Below are 16,670 nucleotides of genomic sequence, written 5' to 3' on the forward strand. Positions count from 1 at the left end.
TATTGTCTTGTGGCTCTTTTTAGTTTGGTTCTTCACGTAAAATAAATAAATAAATAAATAAATCTCTATCTCTATATCTCTCTCTCTATCTCTATATCTCTCTCTCTATCTCTATATCTCTCTCTCTATCTCTATATCTCTCTCTCTATCTCTATATCTCTCTCTCTATCTCTATCTCTCTCTCTCTCTCTCTCTCTCTCTCTCTCTCTCTCTCTCTCTCTCTCTCTCTCTCCTCTCTCTCTCTCTCTCTCTCTCTCTCTCTCTCTCTCTCTCTCTCTCTCTCTCTCTCTCTCTCTCTCTCTCTCTCCTCTCTCTCTCTCTCTCTCTCTCTCTCTCTCTCTCTCTCTCTCTCTCTCTCTCTCTCTCTCTCTCTCTCTCTCTCTCTCTCTCTCTCTCTCTCTCTCTCTCTCTCTCTCTCTCTCTCTCTCTCTCTCTCTCTCTCTCTCTCTCTATATATATATATATATATATATATATATATACATACACACATATATATGGACCTATATCAGGCTGCACCCCGAATCCGAAACAGGTAAGTTATTTAAGAATTTCACTGGCGGTTTGATGAAATACATAAATAAAGCCCAACTCTGACATAAGTAAGAGTAAACTAGTCTCACACAGTGTGTACACTATACTTCCATCTGTTAACTAAACAAAAAAAAATATTTTCCAGAACAAGTTTGTATCAATTCTAGCACGGGAAAGCCTTGGGATCCTCCCCGAAGAGCTGGATGAAGTGGATGGGGCTGAAGCTGCTGTCCCCACGATCCACCCCCTGATAAGTGGAAGATGATGAAGATGAAGATTTTCCTGAATGGACCTAATTTAATTGTGTAACCAATTACTTTGCTACTAGTAAAAACCAATGCACGATTAGTCCCGTAGAAGTAAAATTATTACGGTAATTACTCGCATATAAGCCGCTTTTGTCGGATAAAAAAATGATGACTGAATCGAGGGTACAGCTTATATGCGCATAAAAACACGACAGATTTCTGACCCTGGCAACAAATAATGGCTGAAATGTGATTGGTTAAATGCTTCAATTTGAAAACACATCTGGAAGCAGTGCAACCAGGGGGAAAAGCAATGAAAGGAAGCTAACAGACAATTTGGAATTATTTAATAAGTATTGATGGACAAAATATAATATATGATTCAAATATTTCTTAAGCCAGCAGAGAAGGCCTTGAAGGCCCTGACGGCCCGCCACTGCAATACAGTCACATGACCACGTACAAGTTTGAGATCTGAAGTCCTATGATCACACTGGCGTATTTGATAACGTGGCATCTTATAAAGCGCCGTAAAAAATCATATGGAGTGCTGCGATCATTTGTGCTCGAAACGCGGATTTCAACATCGCTCGCTGTTTTTATTTGGCACATCAGACCACGGAAAACTGGAATTTTAATTTTTACTTTCATAGTTGGAAATGTTTCCCCACTAGAGGGAAATCATGGTCTTTGGATTGGTGATGTCCCATTTCTGTAAATTTTTATCTTCCAAATTTGATGACAGTACAGTAATACCTTGACATACGAGTGCCCCGACATACGAACAATTTGAGATACGAATAAAATTCCGAGCAAATATTTACCTTGAGATAGAAGACAAATTTTGAGATACGAGCATTTGAGACAGCCTCTCTGTCTCCCATCCATGAACTCCAGGTTGTGTAAAATAATGCCTCATTTTATTATTAAACATCATAACCACGTTATTGACTACTCTGTTAGTAGATGGTGAATTACAACCAATAAAAATATCCAGTTTTTGGGTGTTTTTTTTCAGAGGGTGGGAAGAAATTAATTTGTACTCAGTTCATTTCTATGGGAAACGTTGATTTGAGATACGAGTAAATCGACATACGAGCTCAGTCCCGGAACGCAATAAGCACGTATCTCAAGGTATCACTGTATAACTATTACAGTTCATATTGATGACATTGTGGTGAGAAAGAAAATAGACCATTGTTTAAAAAAAGAGACATTGTAAGCAGTTACTCTTTACATGAGTATTGTTTTCGCTGAATACTTTTTCTTTTAAAGTAATTTTTTGATGACTATTTTTACTTTTACTGGAGTAATATTTTTTTTGAAGTAACACTACTCTAACTTGAGCAAAGTCTGGCAACTCTACCCACCTCTGAAACAAGCTTAACCTGTGCAGCAAGGGTGTGGGCGAGACAAAAATGCAGTAATTCTAATAATAATACTATAGGTACATTTTTGGTCAATGTTTGGGTCAAACAGTTTGATCATATATTTCTGTTTGAGTGAGATTTGGTTGACAAAGCACACTAAATCAAACTACTGTAGAACAACAGCAAAAAAAATAAAAAAAAATAAACAAAAACAATACTGTTACAATAAACTGGGGATATCCTTCAACACTAAATGGACAAGAATGGCAAATTTGGAAGAGTGGAATTCTTCATTTATAATTTGGCAATCAAACCTATGATAGGCACTTCTATCTACCCACATTGTGTAAAACGTATGGTTGTTGTGGCTTCACTTGTATCTCTGCCCCCCCCCCCCCCAAATTTCAAGACCCAAGGCCAGCTGTTTAAGTGTGCTTTAGAAACTGATAGATATCAGCAGGCAAGTACTGACTAAGTCAGGGGTAGCCAAACTGGTCCTCCAGAACCGCTGCGGGTGCAGGTTTTTGTTCCAACGAATCCAGCACAGACACTTTGACCAATGAGATTCCTGCAGAAAATAAGAAGCCCCTGACTGCAATCCATTGATTGCACTTGTAGGACACTAGATTGGTGAAAAGGTGTCCTCTTGAGGGGTTGGATTGAAAACCCGCACCCACTGCGGCCCTTTGTGGAATAGTTTGGACACCCCTGGACTAAATGAACCTAGTACCCAGTCAGAAGTATGAGGGAACAATACATTGACTGAGGATATGAAACAACGAAAATCATACATACAGTACCTATGAATGACCCCGTAGACAGCTCACTTCCGGTCACCCACCCCAAGTGTAGCCTAAGTTAAAGTACAGTAGCACATTAAAGTCACAGTGTGTTTCCAGTCTATGGTTTGTTTGTTTCTAAAAATCACACATTACTCCCAATCATTTTGTCAGTCTCCATATACCATCAACATTACCCTTATTCAGTCATTTGTTTGGAGGACCAAATGTTTATACTAATTGTCATAGTTACACATTTTTCACAAAGAAGCAAATCCTATTGGAGTACAGTATCTCTTTCTATAACAAACAATTCTACTTGAACAAGACACTGAATTAGAAATACATTCACTAACGGCATAAAATGGGGAATCGGTTCTTAAGTAGCTGAAGACGTCTTCAGTAATGTTTGGCCTGTTGACAGATGTCTTAAAGGATGTCCACAGTAAATACCTGGTGGTGTCAACATGGTCTACAGCAGAGCTTGGAAAAAGATGTGATTCCGGAGAAACTTGGAGGCAGTGCCTCGGGTGTGAGGGCATTTCATGGTTTCAAGGCAAACGACTTTTCGTTCAAAGGTTCTTTGCTTATGTTTGGGTTTAACTGTCCACAACTTGATGGGGAAGTGTGACAAAAGATCCATTCAGAAAGGAACCTTGTTTGTCCCTTCCTTTCAGAAAATAAGTGAGGAGCTCCCCTTTTCCTTTCACAAAGATCGGCCCCCTCCTCACGAACCGGAAGCCATACTCCTTTAGAATCTTATAGCAATCCTCCACGACCTGGCAGAAACAGAGTAGTTATTCAAATTTAGCTCCAGCCTATACACCCTTAATATTGTAGTTAGAACCCGATTTTTAAAAAAATATTCTTTTATAACAAAATGACATTATGGTTTTTAATATGAAATAATATTAACACATTATCAAAGTCAGCCAAAGTTTTGCTTGACAAGGATGACATCCTGGTTAAAATAGTTTGTCTCTTGAGACAAAATCCCAAGCCAAGAAGCAGTAAACATTTTATGAATTAATCCAAGTTATTGGGCAGCCCAGCGGATGAGTGGTTAGCACGTCGGTCCTGGGTTCGAATCCAGGTCGGTCCCCCTGTGAAGTTTGCATGTTCTCCCTGGGCCTGCATGTTTTTTTCCCGGGTACTCCGGTTTCCTCCCACATTCCAAAAACATGCTGGGTAGACTTTAAATTGCCACAAGGTATGAGTGTGAGTGTGCATGGTAGTCCGTCTCCTGGTGCCTTTGTGATTGGCTGGCAACAAATTCAGAGTGTCTCCCGGCTTCTGCCCATACTTGGCTGGGACAAGCTCCAGCACCCCCGCAATAGGGAAGGTGGTGTTAAAAAGGAATGAATATATATATAGTTATTTTATTTTGAATTTCCCTTATTAAGCTAATTAAAACTACAAATACAAATGCAACGTGGCACACATACACATAGGGCACACACAAGTCTAAAATGTACTACAAAGTGGACGGCTTTCGGCCCTGGTAGAACGGGCTCTTGCTGCTATTTGGCAGACAAACACGGGTATTACATCTATAATGGCCGCAGAGGGAGATATCGCGCAGGGCACATTTTCATATTCTTTATTTATTTTAAGACATTAATAAATAATTTCCTTGTAATTGTATCTGATTTTTGTGTTTCCTGACATCTTTCATACAAAATTGGGACACTTTGGCCAATTTTAAAGGGTTTAGTTGGTAGTTGTGTGAGGACCGTGGAACAAATTAGAGAATTTACATTTAAAGCACACCTCTACTTACAAAATTTTCAAGTTACGAAAAAAGTCTTGGAACCAATTAATTTCGTAAGTAGAGGTACGATTGTGTGTGTATATATATATATATACACATTTAAGGTTGTTTTTAATGCAGTTACACAACATTGCTGGAGCCTATCCCAGCTGACCTTGGGCGAACGGAGGACAATGCTCTATGCTGATCTGGACACTGAGGATAAAGCAGTTCAGAAAATGAATCAATACATTCAACTCATATTTTTGTTTTTAAGTTGACGGTCTCTTGCGCTAGTGTACCATCTTGCGCTAGTGTACCATCTTGCGCTAGTGTACCATCTTGCGCTAGTGTACCATGTTGCAGCAGTGTACCAGAAGGAAAACAAGGCCTACTACATCTGCCTACTTTTGTCAATCGCGAACAAAACGTGTTATGGAAAAACTCTTTCAATTTGAAATAACACTTTGAGAGACACTTGTTTTCTTTATACATTGCACATGCATGTGTCTGTTTCATTGAAATGTCCGGTAATTAAGTTCCAGATAATTAGTGTTAAGAACAAGGTGCTCCTTGGTACATTAGAGAATAAAACTAATCGGTGTCAAAAGGGTTATAAACTACAAAAAATAAATCATCAGTTTTCTCATTCATATGTAAGTTTTTTTTTTCATTTGAGCGACAAAAAAAACAATCCTTTTTTGGAGAAAAAAAATTAGAGGTGGACAATTCTTACAATTGCTCCATAGTTCTCAAATGAGAATTTTATTTGATGAAAAGCATCTCCAGATAATGCTGGTATTATCATTCTTTACTGCAGAGAGTCCAGTTCTGGTTTCATTTTATTTAACAAATTCTGCCAGAACCATTCATTCACTAATAAATTCCAAATAAATGGGATGAAATCAGAACAATACAGATGAAATAAACTTGTTGCTAAACAATCTCTGAAGACTTGGTAAGGGAAAAAAAACGTGTTTTTTTGCAGGTCAAAATACCCTTAAAACTAAATCCATTAATGTGTAACAAATTAACAATTTCAATTTCAGATTGCAGGAATGACTGTTGTTATTGGATTGGATTGGATAACTTTATTCATCCCGTATTCGGGAAATTTCATTGTGACAGTAGCAAGAAAAGGCATAGTTATAAGTTAGACAGTATAGTCGCAAAGGCCGCAGAACAACAAAGCAAAAGCACAAAGTACAAAGCAAATTAAAGTAAATGGTATACCTGAATGTTTCCCATCACCCCGGTAGACTCCATACGACTGGCAACATTCACTGTGTTTCCCCAGATGTCATAGTGAGGTTTGCGTGCACCAATCACTCCTGCCAAAACTCCTCCTTTATTCAGACCTGATGGAGAGTTTATAAACATCAAGAAGAAGATTTTTCTAATTACAAGACCCAAAATATCTTTCCATAATTCCCTTTCGTCTATCCTTTCATGTACATTTTTTATATGTTCAGATCTGAAAACAACTTCATATATCAGATCAGTCATAACTTCAAACATTTAGGGATTGAGAAAACTTCACCCTATATAGGCGAGTATCCACCCATGCCTAAGCTGTCACTCTAAATCTTGGTTCATGCTTGACACGGCTAAAGGTTCCACGCAGAACACAAGACGTGCGACGTCAAGCCAGTGTTCTAACGAGTTTGGCTACTTTGGCGAAGTAAGCTCCCCGTTGCTGACCGAAGCCCAAATTGAGCACAGTCCTTATCCCGCATTGTCATTAAGATTCTATTTTGATGGCAGGTGGAGTAGTTAGCGTGTCGACCCGAGTTCTGAGATCGAGGGTTCGATGCCAGGACCGTGTGGAGTTTGCCTATTTTACCCGGGTTGCATGGGTTTTCTCCTGGTACTTCCGGTTCCCCCCTACACCAAAAGAAAACCTCTGGTGTGCTGGTTGAACACTCTAAATTGCCCCTAGGTATGAGTTTGAATGGTTGTCGGTCTCTTTGTGCCCTGCAATTGGCTCGCCACCAATTCAAGGCCCGCAAAGTGCCCAGAGTTGGCGAGAATTGGCTCCAGAACACCCCATCCGCAATCGCTTGTATTGGTGAGTGGTTAAAAGTCACTATAAAATAAATACACTTTTAAAATATTACTGTGTAATTAAAAAAATAAAAATTACTTCCCCTGACAAGTCATCACCTTATCGTGGTGGTGAGGTCTCAATGATCCTGGGAGCTACGTTGTCTGACGTGAGGACCAGACGAAGAATGGCTCAGAGGACCTCTTATGACAAGAAAGAACTATGAACTACGATTTCCCTCGTCCAGACACGGGTCACCGGGGCCCCACTCTGGAGCAAGGCCCGGAAGAGGGGCACGATGGCATGCCTGGTGGCCGGGCCTACACCCATGGGGTCCGGCCGGGCATAGCCCAAAGAGGCGACGTGGGTTCCCCCTCACATGGTCTCAGCACTTATGGGAGGGGCCAAAGACGTAGGGTGCGTCGAAAGCTGGGCGGCAGCCAAAGCAGGGACCCCTGGTGGTCCGATCCCCGGCTCCAGAAACTGGCTCTTGGGACGTGGACTGTCACCTCTCTGGTTGGGAAAGAGCCTGAGCTAGTGCATGAGGTCGAGAAATTCTGGCTCGATGTCATCGGGCTCACCTCTACGCACAGCTTGGGTTCTGGTACCACTCCTCTCGAGGGGGGTTGGACACTCTTCCACTCTGGAGTTGCTCACGGTGAGAGGCGCCGAGCAGGTGTGGGCATACTTGTTGACCCCCGGCTAAGTGCCTGTATGTTGGGGTTTATCCCGGTGGACGAGAGTGTAGCATCCCTCTATCTTCGGGTGGGGGGATGGGACCTAACTGTTTGTGTGTATGCACAAAACAGCAGTTCAAGGTACCCACCCTTTTTGGAGTCTTTGGAGGTTTAGAGAGTGCCTTTACGGGGGAGTTCCTCGTTCTGCTGGAGGACTTCAATGCTCACGTGGGGAACGACAGTGAGACCTGGCGGGGAGTGATTGGGAAGAACGCCCCCTGATCAGAACCCGAGTGGTGTTCTATTGTTGGATTTCTGCGCTCGTCGTGGATTGACAATAATGAACACCATATTCAAGCATAAGGGTATCCATATGTGCACTTAGCACCATGACACCCTAGGCCGCAGTTCGATGATCGACTTTGTGGTCGTGTCATCGGACCCTCGGGTAAAGAGAGGGGGCGGAGCTGGCAACCGATCACAACCTGTTGGTGAGTTGGCTCCGATGGTGGGGCAGATTTCAGTGCAGCCCGGGAGACCCAAACGATTTGTGAGGGTCTGCTGGAAGGAGTTTCAATTCCCACCTCCGACTGAGCCCTATTTCATGTTCGGGAAGAGGCGGTGGGCATTGAGTCCGAGTGGACCATGTTCTGCGCTTCTTTTGCTGAGGCGGCAGACCGCAGCTGCAGCCGCAAGGTGGTCGGTGCCTGTCATGGCGGCAACCCCAGAACCCGCAGGTGGACACCGGCAGTAAGGGATGCCGGCAGGGTGAAAAAGAAGCTCCTAGGTGGCAAGGCCCCCGGGGTGGATGAGATCTGCCCGGAGTTTCTAAAGGCTCTCTGGATGTTGTGGGGCTATTTTGGTTGACACACCTCTGCAACATCGCGTGAACATCAGGGACAGTGCCTCTGGATTGGCAGACCGGGGTGGTGGTTCCCCTTTTTAAAAAGGGGGACCGGTGATGTATTCCAATTATAGGGAAATCATACTCCTCAGCCCCCCCGGTAAGGTCTAGTCTGGGGTGCTGGAGAGGAGGGTCCGCCGGGAGGTCGAATCTCGGATTCAGGAGGAGCAGTGCGGTTTTCGTCCTGGCCGAGGAACAGTGGATCAGCTCTACACCCTCAGCAGCGTTCCCGGAGGAGCATGGGTGTTCACCCAACCAGTCTACCTGTGCTTTGTGGACCTGTCGACCGTGTCCCCCGGGGAGTCTTTTGGGGGGTACTCCGGGAGTATGGGGCTCCAGATACGTGGGGTCCAGAGTCTGGTCCATGTAGCCGGCAGTAAGTCGGGCTCATTTCCAGTGGGGGTTGGACTCCGCCAGGGCTGCCCTATGTCACTAATTCTGTTCATAACTTTTATGGACAGAATATCTAGGCGCAGTTGTGGCGTTGAGGGGGTCTGGTTTGGTGGCCTCAATATTGCATCCCTGCTTTTTGCAGATGAGGTGGTTCTGTTGGCTTCAACAGGCTGTGATCTCCAACTCTCGCTGGAATGATAAGCAACTGGACAAGTAACGCAAACTCCGGGACTCCTGACAACCTAGCTAAACTCCGGAAATAAAAAAATATTGTCACTTAATTTTTTTTTAAGCAACCAATTTGGAAAAGTACCAAATTTCCAATTTAAATGCCTCAAAATTCACACCATCGCAACGGCTTTTGCATCTTACTTCCGCATTTGATTCAACTGCACTGTAAACCGGATGAATTCGGTAACACGAGTGCATTGCGAATCCTCTGAGTTACAAGTTCTGACAAATTATTCGTCTAGTGCGACTTCAGCGTGGCAATCGATGCGAAATCGATTGCATAGGTAGCCTCTATCGCTTAAACATTTTCTTTTTCTTTTTTTTAATAAGGAAAGTAAGTATCGTTAAGGTTGACTAAACCACCAGTTTTTTGTTTTGAACCAAATCCTACCATTTCCGGCGTTGTTACAAAGGAACTAGTAGTACACAGCACTGGTAAGTCTTATCCATATGCCTGCTCAGGTTAAGCGCAAAGTGGATGGCAATTTGGATGAAACTTCTAATAAGAAACCAACACGCAGAAGTTTATTGGTTGGTATTCGACGAAATATCCCATGTTGAAGGACCGACATTTGCACATTGCACAACATGCAAGTCCGAGTAAGGGACCAGCTGAAAAACCTATGTTAATGTTGTGGAAATGTAAATTTGGTCAAAAAATTATACTTTGTTCACTTTTTAATACTTGTTTTCATTATGCTGTACTTTTTCAATAGTTTGAAAAAACACAATATTTTAATTAATGTAAAAACATGATAATAACAGTTTGATTTAAATTGTCATACATTATTGTATTTTACATTTTATATCGATTTTGCGTGAACTGCATTCACTCTGGGAAAAACTCGGAAATGGGACAAGGATACTCCTGAAATGGGGTCGACTGAGGTTGGCAGCTCTGTATTCAAGTCTGGGGACTGAGAGGCATGCCAGAATGCCACAACTGTCTTTTGGTTCTGAACAAGCAGGTGGGACCGCCGAAGCCGGGCACCCCTTCGTGTTCCAATAATTAGTGCTAAAGGTATTCAAATCAATAAAACAGCAAGAGTTCCCAAATATATGCACCTGGCTACTTTTGTTCAATTAATTATTGCACACTTTCTGTAAATCCTATAAACTTCATTTCATTTCTCAAATATCACTGTTTGTCTGCTATGTGATATATTTAACTGAAATTGCCGATCCAAACAACAAATGATTCATAAACGAAAAGCTTGAAAATGATCAGGGGCGCCCAAACTTTTTCATACGACTGTATAGTGACATAGGAAGTCAGCGATATGTGATGTAATTTTTTACTTTAATACAAAAAATACTTTTAATAAATGATAAGAAATGATTTTGTGAATTAATAATCAACCCAAAAAAATAGCTAGATTAGTCAAAAAATGAATCACTAGACGAATCATAAAGATAGTTGACAGATTAGTCAGGACAAATATAAGGGCTGTGGACAGCCCTATTGTCAAGTGTCCTGAAAGGTGCTTATAATCATTAATTCCACCCCGTGAAGTCATTATTGCAACACAGTGGACCTCGCTAAGGTGTCATAATTCTTCAATGCAACTATACGGGAAATATACTTTAGAACAGGGGTCTCAAACTCGCGGCCCGCGGGCCAACTGCGGCCCTCGGGACGATAATTTGCGGCCCCCGTCTTAATATGAAAGATTAATGTTTGTGCGGCCCGCAAGATTGATATGAATGACACTTGTTGTGTTCGGAGCTGAATGAACCAATCACAGTGAGGTATACGGCTCTGGAGGGCGGGACATCGGCCGGGCTGTCCAGTGCCTCGCTCACTCACTCATTCATTCCTCCAATCAGCTGGGTGGAGGAGAAGACGTGAAGCCGATCACTTCGCTCGGCGCGCACACTCCTACGCTGCTCTCAGCATAGAACTGAATGAGGCGCTATGATCCGTGATCCAGCCTGTGTCAGTGTCTGTAGCCATCTCCGCGAGTGAAACTGAAACTTAACAGTAAGTGCGTTAACATGACACTTGAGAAATTCGGAGAACTGCCGTAATACAATACGATCGGAAAGCGAAAGTGCGCACACACCCCGACGTGTGTCATTTGCACTGAAAAAGTTGCGGTGCACAAGGAATATAATTTGAAATGTCATTATACTACGAGACATGCTGAGGAGTACGAAAAATACCAGGGAGATGAGAGAGCCAACCAGGTTGCCAGTCTTACAACACGTCTTCTGAGGCAACAGGATTTCTTCAAGAAGGCTACCAAAGACAGTAATGCAGCAGTCGAAGCTAGCTACGCCATTTGTGAGTTGATTGCTAAAGCAGGTAAGCCATTCACAGAAGGTGAATTTATCAAAAAGTGCATATTACAGGCTGCACATATTGTCTGTCCAGAAAAGGAAAATCAGTTCAACCACATCAGCCTTTCTGCCAACACCGTGGCAGAGCGCATTTCTCACCTGTCAAGTGACATTTATGATCAAATGTGTGAGAAAGCACAATGTTTCAGTGTATATTCAGTGGCTCTTGATGAGACCACAGACATCACAGACACTGCCCAGCTCGCAATATATGTCCGTGGTGTTGATGACAATTTTGAAGTAATGGAGGAGTTGCTCACAGTAATTCCAATGCATGGCCAGACCACCGCTAAGGAAATATTTCACCAGCTGTGTGATGCCATTGAGAAGGCCAGGGGCAACTTGTCAGTGCTGCCTATGACAATGTGAGAGAATTCTGCACTAAACTTGTGTTATGGAAAGCCCAGCTCTCTCAGACAAACCTTTGCCATTTCCCAGCATGCAAGGCTCTCGTGGATGCAGGCACACCATTCAGTGGTGAGAAGTATGTTGAGGCCATTTCGAAGCTACAGGAGGAATTTGATCACAGATTTGCAGACTTCAAGACACACAAAGCCACATTTCAAATTTTTGTGGACCCCTTCTCCTTTGATGTGCAAGATGCCCCTCCTGAGCTTCAAATGGAGCTCATTGACCTGCAGTGCAACTCTGCACTCAAAGCCAAGTTCAGGGAGGTGAGTGGAGAAGCAGACAAGCTTGGGCAATTTTTGAGAGAGTTGACCCCCAGCTTCCCTGAACTTTCCCGAATGTTCAAGCGGACCATGTGCCTTTTTGGAAGCACATACTTGTGTGAGAAGCTCTTCTCCACCTTGAACTTCAATAAGTCCAAGTACAGGTCCAGACTTACTGATGAGCATCTTCAAGCAATACTGAGGGTCTCCACTGCTTCCTCCCTCAAGGCAAATGTGACTATGTGAGAAGAAGCGCTGCCAGGTCTCTAGCAGCAAGAAGTAGGCAAGAGAAGCCGTGTTCAGAATATTTCATGTTCAATGTTCCATTCAAGTTCAGAAAGTTAAAGGTTAAAGAGCTGTTAATACAGACATTTGAAAAGGAATAAAAATAATTCATTTTCTCTACTTAGCCAGCCAGTACTACTGTATGCTCATTATTATTATTGTATTTTTGTATTACTGATTGATTTATTTTTTATTCATCTTTAAGTTAATTTATTTAATTCATTATTTTTTGTTAAAAAATAAAGATATTTGATAACGTTGGAATGTTTTATCACCGCTTTTCTTGTGGAAATCCTGATGCGGCCCAGTCTCACCCAGACTCGGCCTCTAGCGGCCCCCAGGTAAATTGAGTTTGAGACCCCTGCTTTAGAATATTCTGTTCTAAAGTGAGTATGTTTTTGTTTAATACTGGTGGAGGCACAGCTCTCCTTCAGAAAAAAAAACCCTCTCTAGCATTGACACAAAATCCATAATATTTTTGCTGGCATCAGGGAGCCATTATCAATATCAGGGAGACACCCAGGAATTCCAGGAGACTTAGGATGTCTGTATTCGTCACTTGTTAGCATCAACAATAATGCTAATGAGAATGATTTAACAAATAGGCATTTACAGGTTGCTCGTGCATAGGTGGATAAGAATACTGGCATTGACTCAGATTTTCGCGGCGAGTGGAAAGATGTTGAGTTTCCTCTTTTCTTACTGAGTTCTTGCAAGCTCACAGGTCATTATTGACATATCAGCCTGACTTGTTGTGAGTTACAAGCAGATGTGAATATTTGTTTTTTCAACTTGGCATGAAGGTGTCATGATAGTATTGTCTCACACCAGTTAAACAAGATCGTGACTTTGAGTTTCGCAATTTCAAGATACAGTGGGGCAAATAAGTATTTAGTCAACCACCAATTGTGCAAGTTCTCCTACTTGAAAAGATTAAAGAGGCCTGTAATTGTCAACAGAGACAGAATGTGGAGGGGAAAAAAACAGATGATCACATTGTTTGATTTTTAAAGAATTTATTTCCAAATTAGAGTGGAAAATAAGTATTTGGTCACCTACAAACAAGCAAGATTTCTGGCTGTCAAAGAGGTCTAACTTTTTCTAACGAGGTCTCCACTTGTTACCTGTATTAATAGCATCTGTGTTGCCCAACAACAGTCGCAAAACATCACTGCTCTAGAGGAGATCTGCATGGAGGAATGGGCCAAAATACCAGCAACAGTGTGTGAAAAGCTTGAGAAGAGTTACAGAAAATGTTTGGCCTCCGTTATTGCCAACAAAGGGTACATAACAAAGTATTGAGATTAACTTTTGGTATTGACCAAATACTTATTTTCTACCATGATTTGCAAATAAATTCTTTAAAAATCAAACAATGTGATTTTCTGTTTTTTTTCCACATTCTGTCTCTCATCGGTTGAGGTTTACCCATGTTGACAATTACAGGCCTCTCTAATCTTTTCAAGTAGGATAACTTGCACAAATGGTAGTTGACTAAATGCTTATTTGCCCCACTGTATATCTATCATCACAGCCTTAAGCAATACTACAAACTACATGTGAGAGCAGGTAAATTGTAAAGACGTACCGATTCGTAGCATGAAGTTATTAAATGACTGATAGTTTATGTTCATTAGCGTAACCTTCATGGCTAGCGCAAAGTCCGCCAAGTCTGCTAGGTGCTGCCAGCGCTCTTTGTCCGACTGCTCCTCCTTCTGCTGAACAATATCGGGTATGAATGTTATTTGTGGTAATGTAATCAGTTGTATGGTGTGTTAGGGGATCATACTGACCTTCATGCAGTTGTACCCATTGTTAACATCAGGAGTAACACCTGAGGCTGCCATGTAAGTGCTTCCGATGGTCTTGATTTTCGTGAGGCAGCGAAACTGAGGCTCATCCAGCAACTTTAAGAGATAAAAGGTAAGCATCATCAAGCATCAGTTACTTCTTGCCCAACATATAATTTGACTTCATTAAATGATCCGAAGCATGAACCATTTATTTTCCTTTTGAAATATCATGGCCAGTGATAAGCACACGATTCCCAATTTAAATGGTTTACTGTAAAAGATTAATACATTTAAGAAACATTTTGAAGGAAAATAAAAAATAAAAAAAATAAGAGAAAGCTTAATTTTCAGTGTACAGCTACCATACAGTTCACAATAAGCATTTGAAGATGTTCACTAATTAAGTAATGGGTAAATTATGCAGTCTGAGATTTGCAGGTTCACATATTTTTTCACAATAAATTTCATTTTCGTGTTAAAAAAAATGTCCGATCCAGTTTCTAACCGCCATTACAACACTATCACTATTTCTCTTCACGCTACGAGTCACTTTTCCTGTTGCTTTGAAACCAAGTTATCTGATCCTACGAGACCATTTTGAGAGCACCAATTGTACCCACATACCTTGTAACATAATTTAGAACCAAAATCTAGTCATTTAGGATACATTTGAATCCTACATTTCACATTCAACGGTGTTATATCTGAAGTTCTGTGAATAACTATTAATATGGAAACAAATAAAAAAATACAAAATGCATTTTTTTTTCTGAATACCTTTTATCGCAAAGTGTAATAGAAATTAAAATTATAATAATTTGCCCAAAGATCAAATAATTTGGTGATTAACTATGTTGAGAAACTAGGGCAACAAGTACATGTATGTGAAGGCAAGTGGAGGATGAAATAGGCATAAGACGTTAATAATGTTTCGCTAGGTCAGTGTAAAATTGCCTTATTAAATGTTCCATAAGCACCTTTAATAGTGAGTCGTATTATCATAACATACAAATCGCAAAGGGTTCAAAAATAGCGTTTTCTAAAACCCACTCAACAGATATCCATTTAACAATTGTACATCATTATGAGGTAATATTTGACACGGAATTTATAACGATTTTCCATAGAACTCTCATTAATTCCAGCATGCAGGTTGCTAGGAACAAGCATAAGGTTGTTGTTAAAATATGAACAACAAAAATGGGTCACTGTGACTCATTCTGCTTCACCAAATGACATTTGGTAAACTAACTCACACTGTCGAAGTCTGAGATGATCTCGTTCAGGAAGCGTAAGCATTCAATGCCTCCATTATTAATGCTCTCCTCAGTGTAGAAGTCAGAAAAGTTTGGGATGGAGGCAAACATGACTCCGATCTCATCATAGGACTGGCTGTACAACTCCTATGTATTGTACACAAGCAGGGTAAAGGACAAATTGAGGTGAATCCCAGAGCGAGTAGTCTATTCATGCAATGCCCTTACCTCATCTCTTTTCTTTGAGCCCAGAAAGTGTCGAGCAACATGTTCGGGCAGCATGTTGGTCACCAGTGCTTCATTCCATCTCCGCATCTCATATACCTTCTCCTTCTGCTCATGAACCTCAAGCTTCCACAGGAATAGGGTACGAGCGAGTTTCTCCACCTACAGGTATTAATAGTCATTTACTAAAAGTGTTGACTGCTGCCAACAAGCACTTTCAACTTCTTAAGTAACACAGCAGCTAGAAATCCCATGAAATTAGGTAGGATGTTGTTAAAAGTCATTTACTGACAATTGCTGGCAGTACAGTCAACGCTATATTTTTGAAATGATTAACTGATTTTTTTAACCCACCAAAAATGACTTCTTTTATAGTAAAGACAAACAAAAATATAATACAATAAATCTATTTTTTAACAAAAGCTAGTTACAGTTGTACCTCTACTTACGAAAGCCTCTAGGTACGAAAGTTTCAGGTTACAAATTTTTTATATGCAAGAGTGACTTGGGATATGAAAAAGATCCAAGTTACGAAATCCCCCAAAAAGTAAAAGCATTTCCTTATCCGTTATTTTATTTTGAATTACCCTTATTAAGCGATTAAAATCTGTACAAATGCAACATGGCACATATTTTCCCACACACACACATAGGGCACAAAGTAAAAGTCTAAAATGTACTACAAAGTGAACAGCTTTTGGCTCTGGAAGAACAGGCTCTTGCCGCCATCTGGCGGACAAACACGGGTATTACATCTATAACGGCCACGGAGGGAGATATTTCAGCTGCGCAGGGCACATTTTTATATGCTTTATTTATTTTAAGATGTTAATAAATCATTTCCTTATAATGTTCTCTCATTTTTGTGTTTCTCACATCTTTCATACAAAATTGGGACCCTTTGACCAAAGGGTTTAGTTGGTAGTTGTGTGAGGACCGTGGAACGAATTAGAGAATTTACATATACCATATTTTCACGACTATATGGCGCACCACATTTAAAGGCGCAGTGTCAGTAATGAGCGCTATTTCTGTATTTGACACACACACAAGACGGACCGCATTTAAAGGCGCAGCCAGGCATGGCAAAACATACACCAGCTTAAACATATGGACACACGCTAAAAACACGTATTTAAAAAGGCAACGGAAGCAAAACAGAGTTCGGCT

General features: G+C 41.3%; 1 protein-coding gene and 1 long non-coding RNA gene across 5 annotated transcripts in view; one reads left to right on the forward strand and one right to left on the reverse strand.

Annotated features, from left to right (window-relative positions):
• Nucleotides 1-1,112: 1,112 nt before the first annotated feature.
• adcy3a (adenylate cyclase 3a) overlaps nucleotides 1,113-16,670 on the reverse strand; it is a 60,378-nt gene continuing 44,820 nt past the window's right edge. For 3 of the 4 annotated variants that reach the window (XM_077597930.1, XM_077597929.1, XM_077597927.1), the window contains 6 exons: nucleotides 15,504-15,662; nucleotides 15,276-15,422; nucleotides 14,020-14,133; nucleotides 13,815-13,944; nucleotides 5,915-6,039; nucleotides 1,113-3,710 (listed from right to left, as the gene is read on the reverse strand). In XM_077597930.1, the coding sequence (XP_077454056.1) occupies nucleotides 3,531-3,710; nucleotides 5,915-6,039; nucleotides 13,815-13,944; nucleotides 14,020-14,133; nucleotides 15,276-15,422; nucleotides 15,504-15,662 (855 nt within the window). In that variant the 3' untranslated portion in view covers nucleotides 1,113-3,530. The remainder of the gene's footprint in view (nucleotides 3,711-5,914; nucleotides 6,040-13,814; nucleotides 13,945-14,019; nucleotides 14,134-15,275; nucleotides 15,423-15,503; nucleotides 15,663-16,670) is intronic. The other variant, XM_077597928.1, reaches the window with a different exon arrangement.
• LOC144072710 (uncharacterized) lies at nucleotides 11,028-12,115 on the forward strand. The gene is made up of 4 exons (XR_013299911.1): nucleotides 11,028-11,235; nucleotides 11,305-11,635; nucleotides 11,709-11,944; nucleotides 12,095-12,115. It is a non-coding gene; the product is annotated as an uncharacterized LOC144072710 (long non-coding RNA).

The sequence above is a fragment of the Stigmatopora argus genome, chromosome 4, assembly GCF_051989625.1.
Source record: "Stigmatopora argus isolate UIUO_Sarg chromosome 4, RoL_Sarg_1.0, whole genome shotgun sequence".
Taxonomy (NCBI): Eukaryota; Metazoa; Chordata; class Actinopteri; order Syngnathiformes; family Syngnathidae; genus Stigmatopora; species Stigmatopora argus.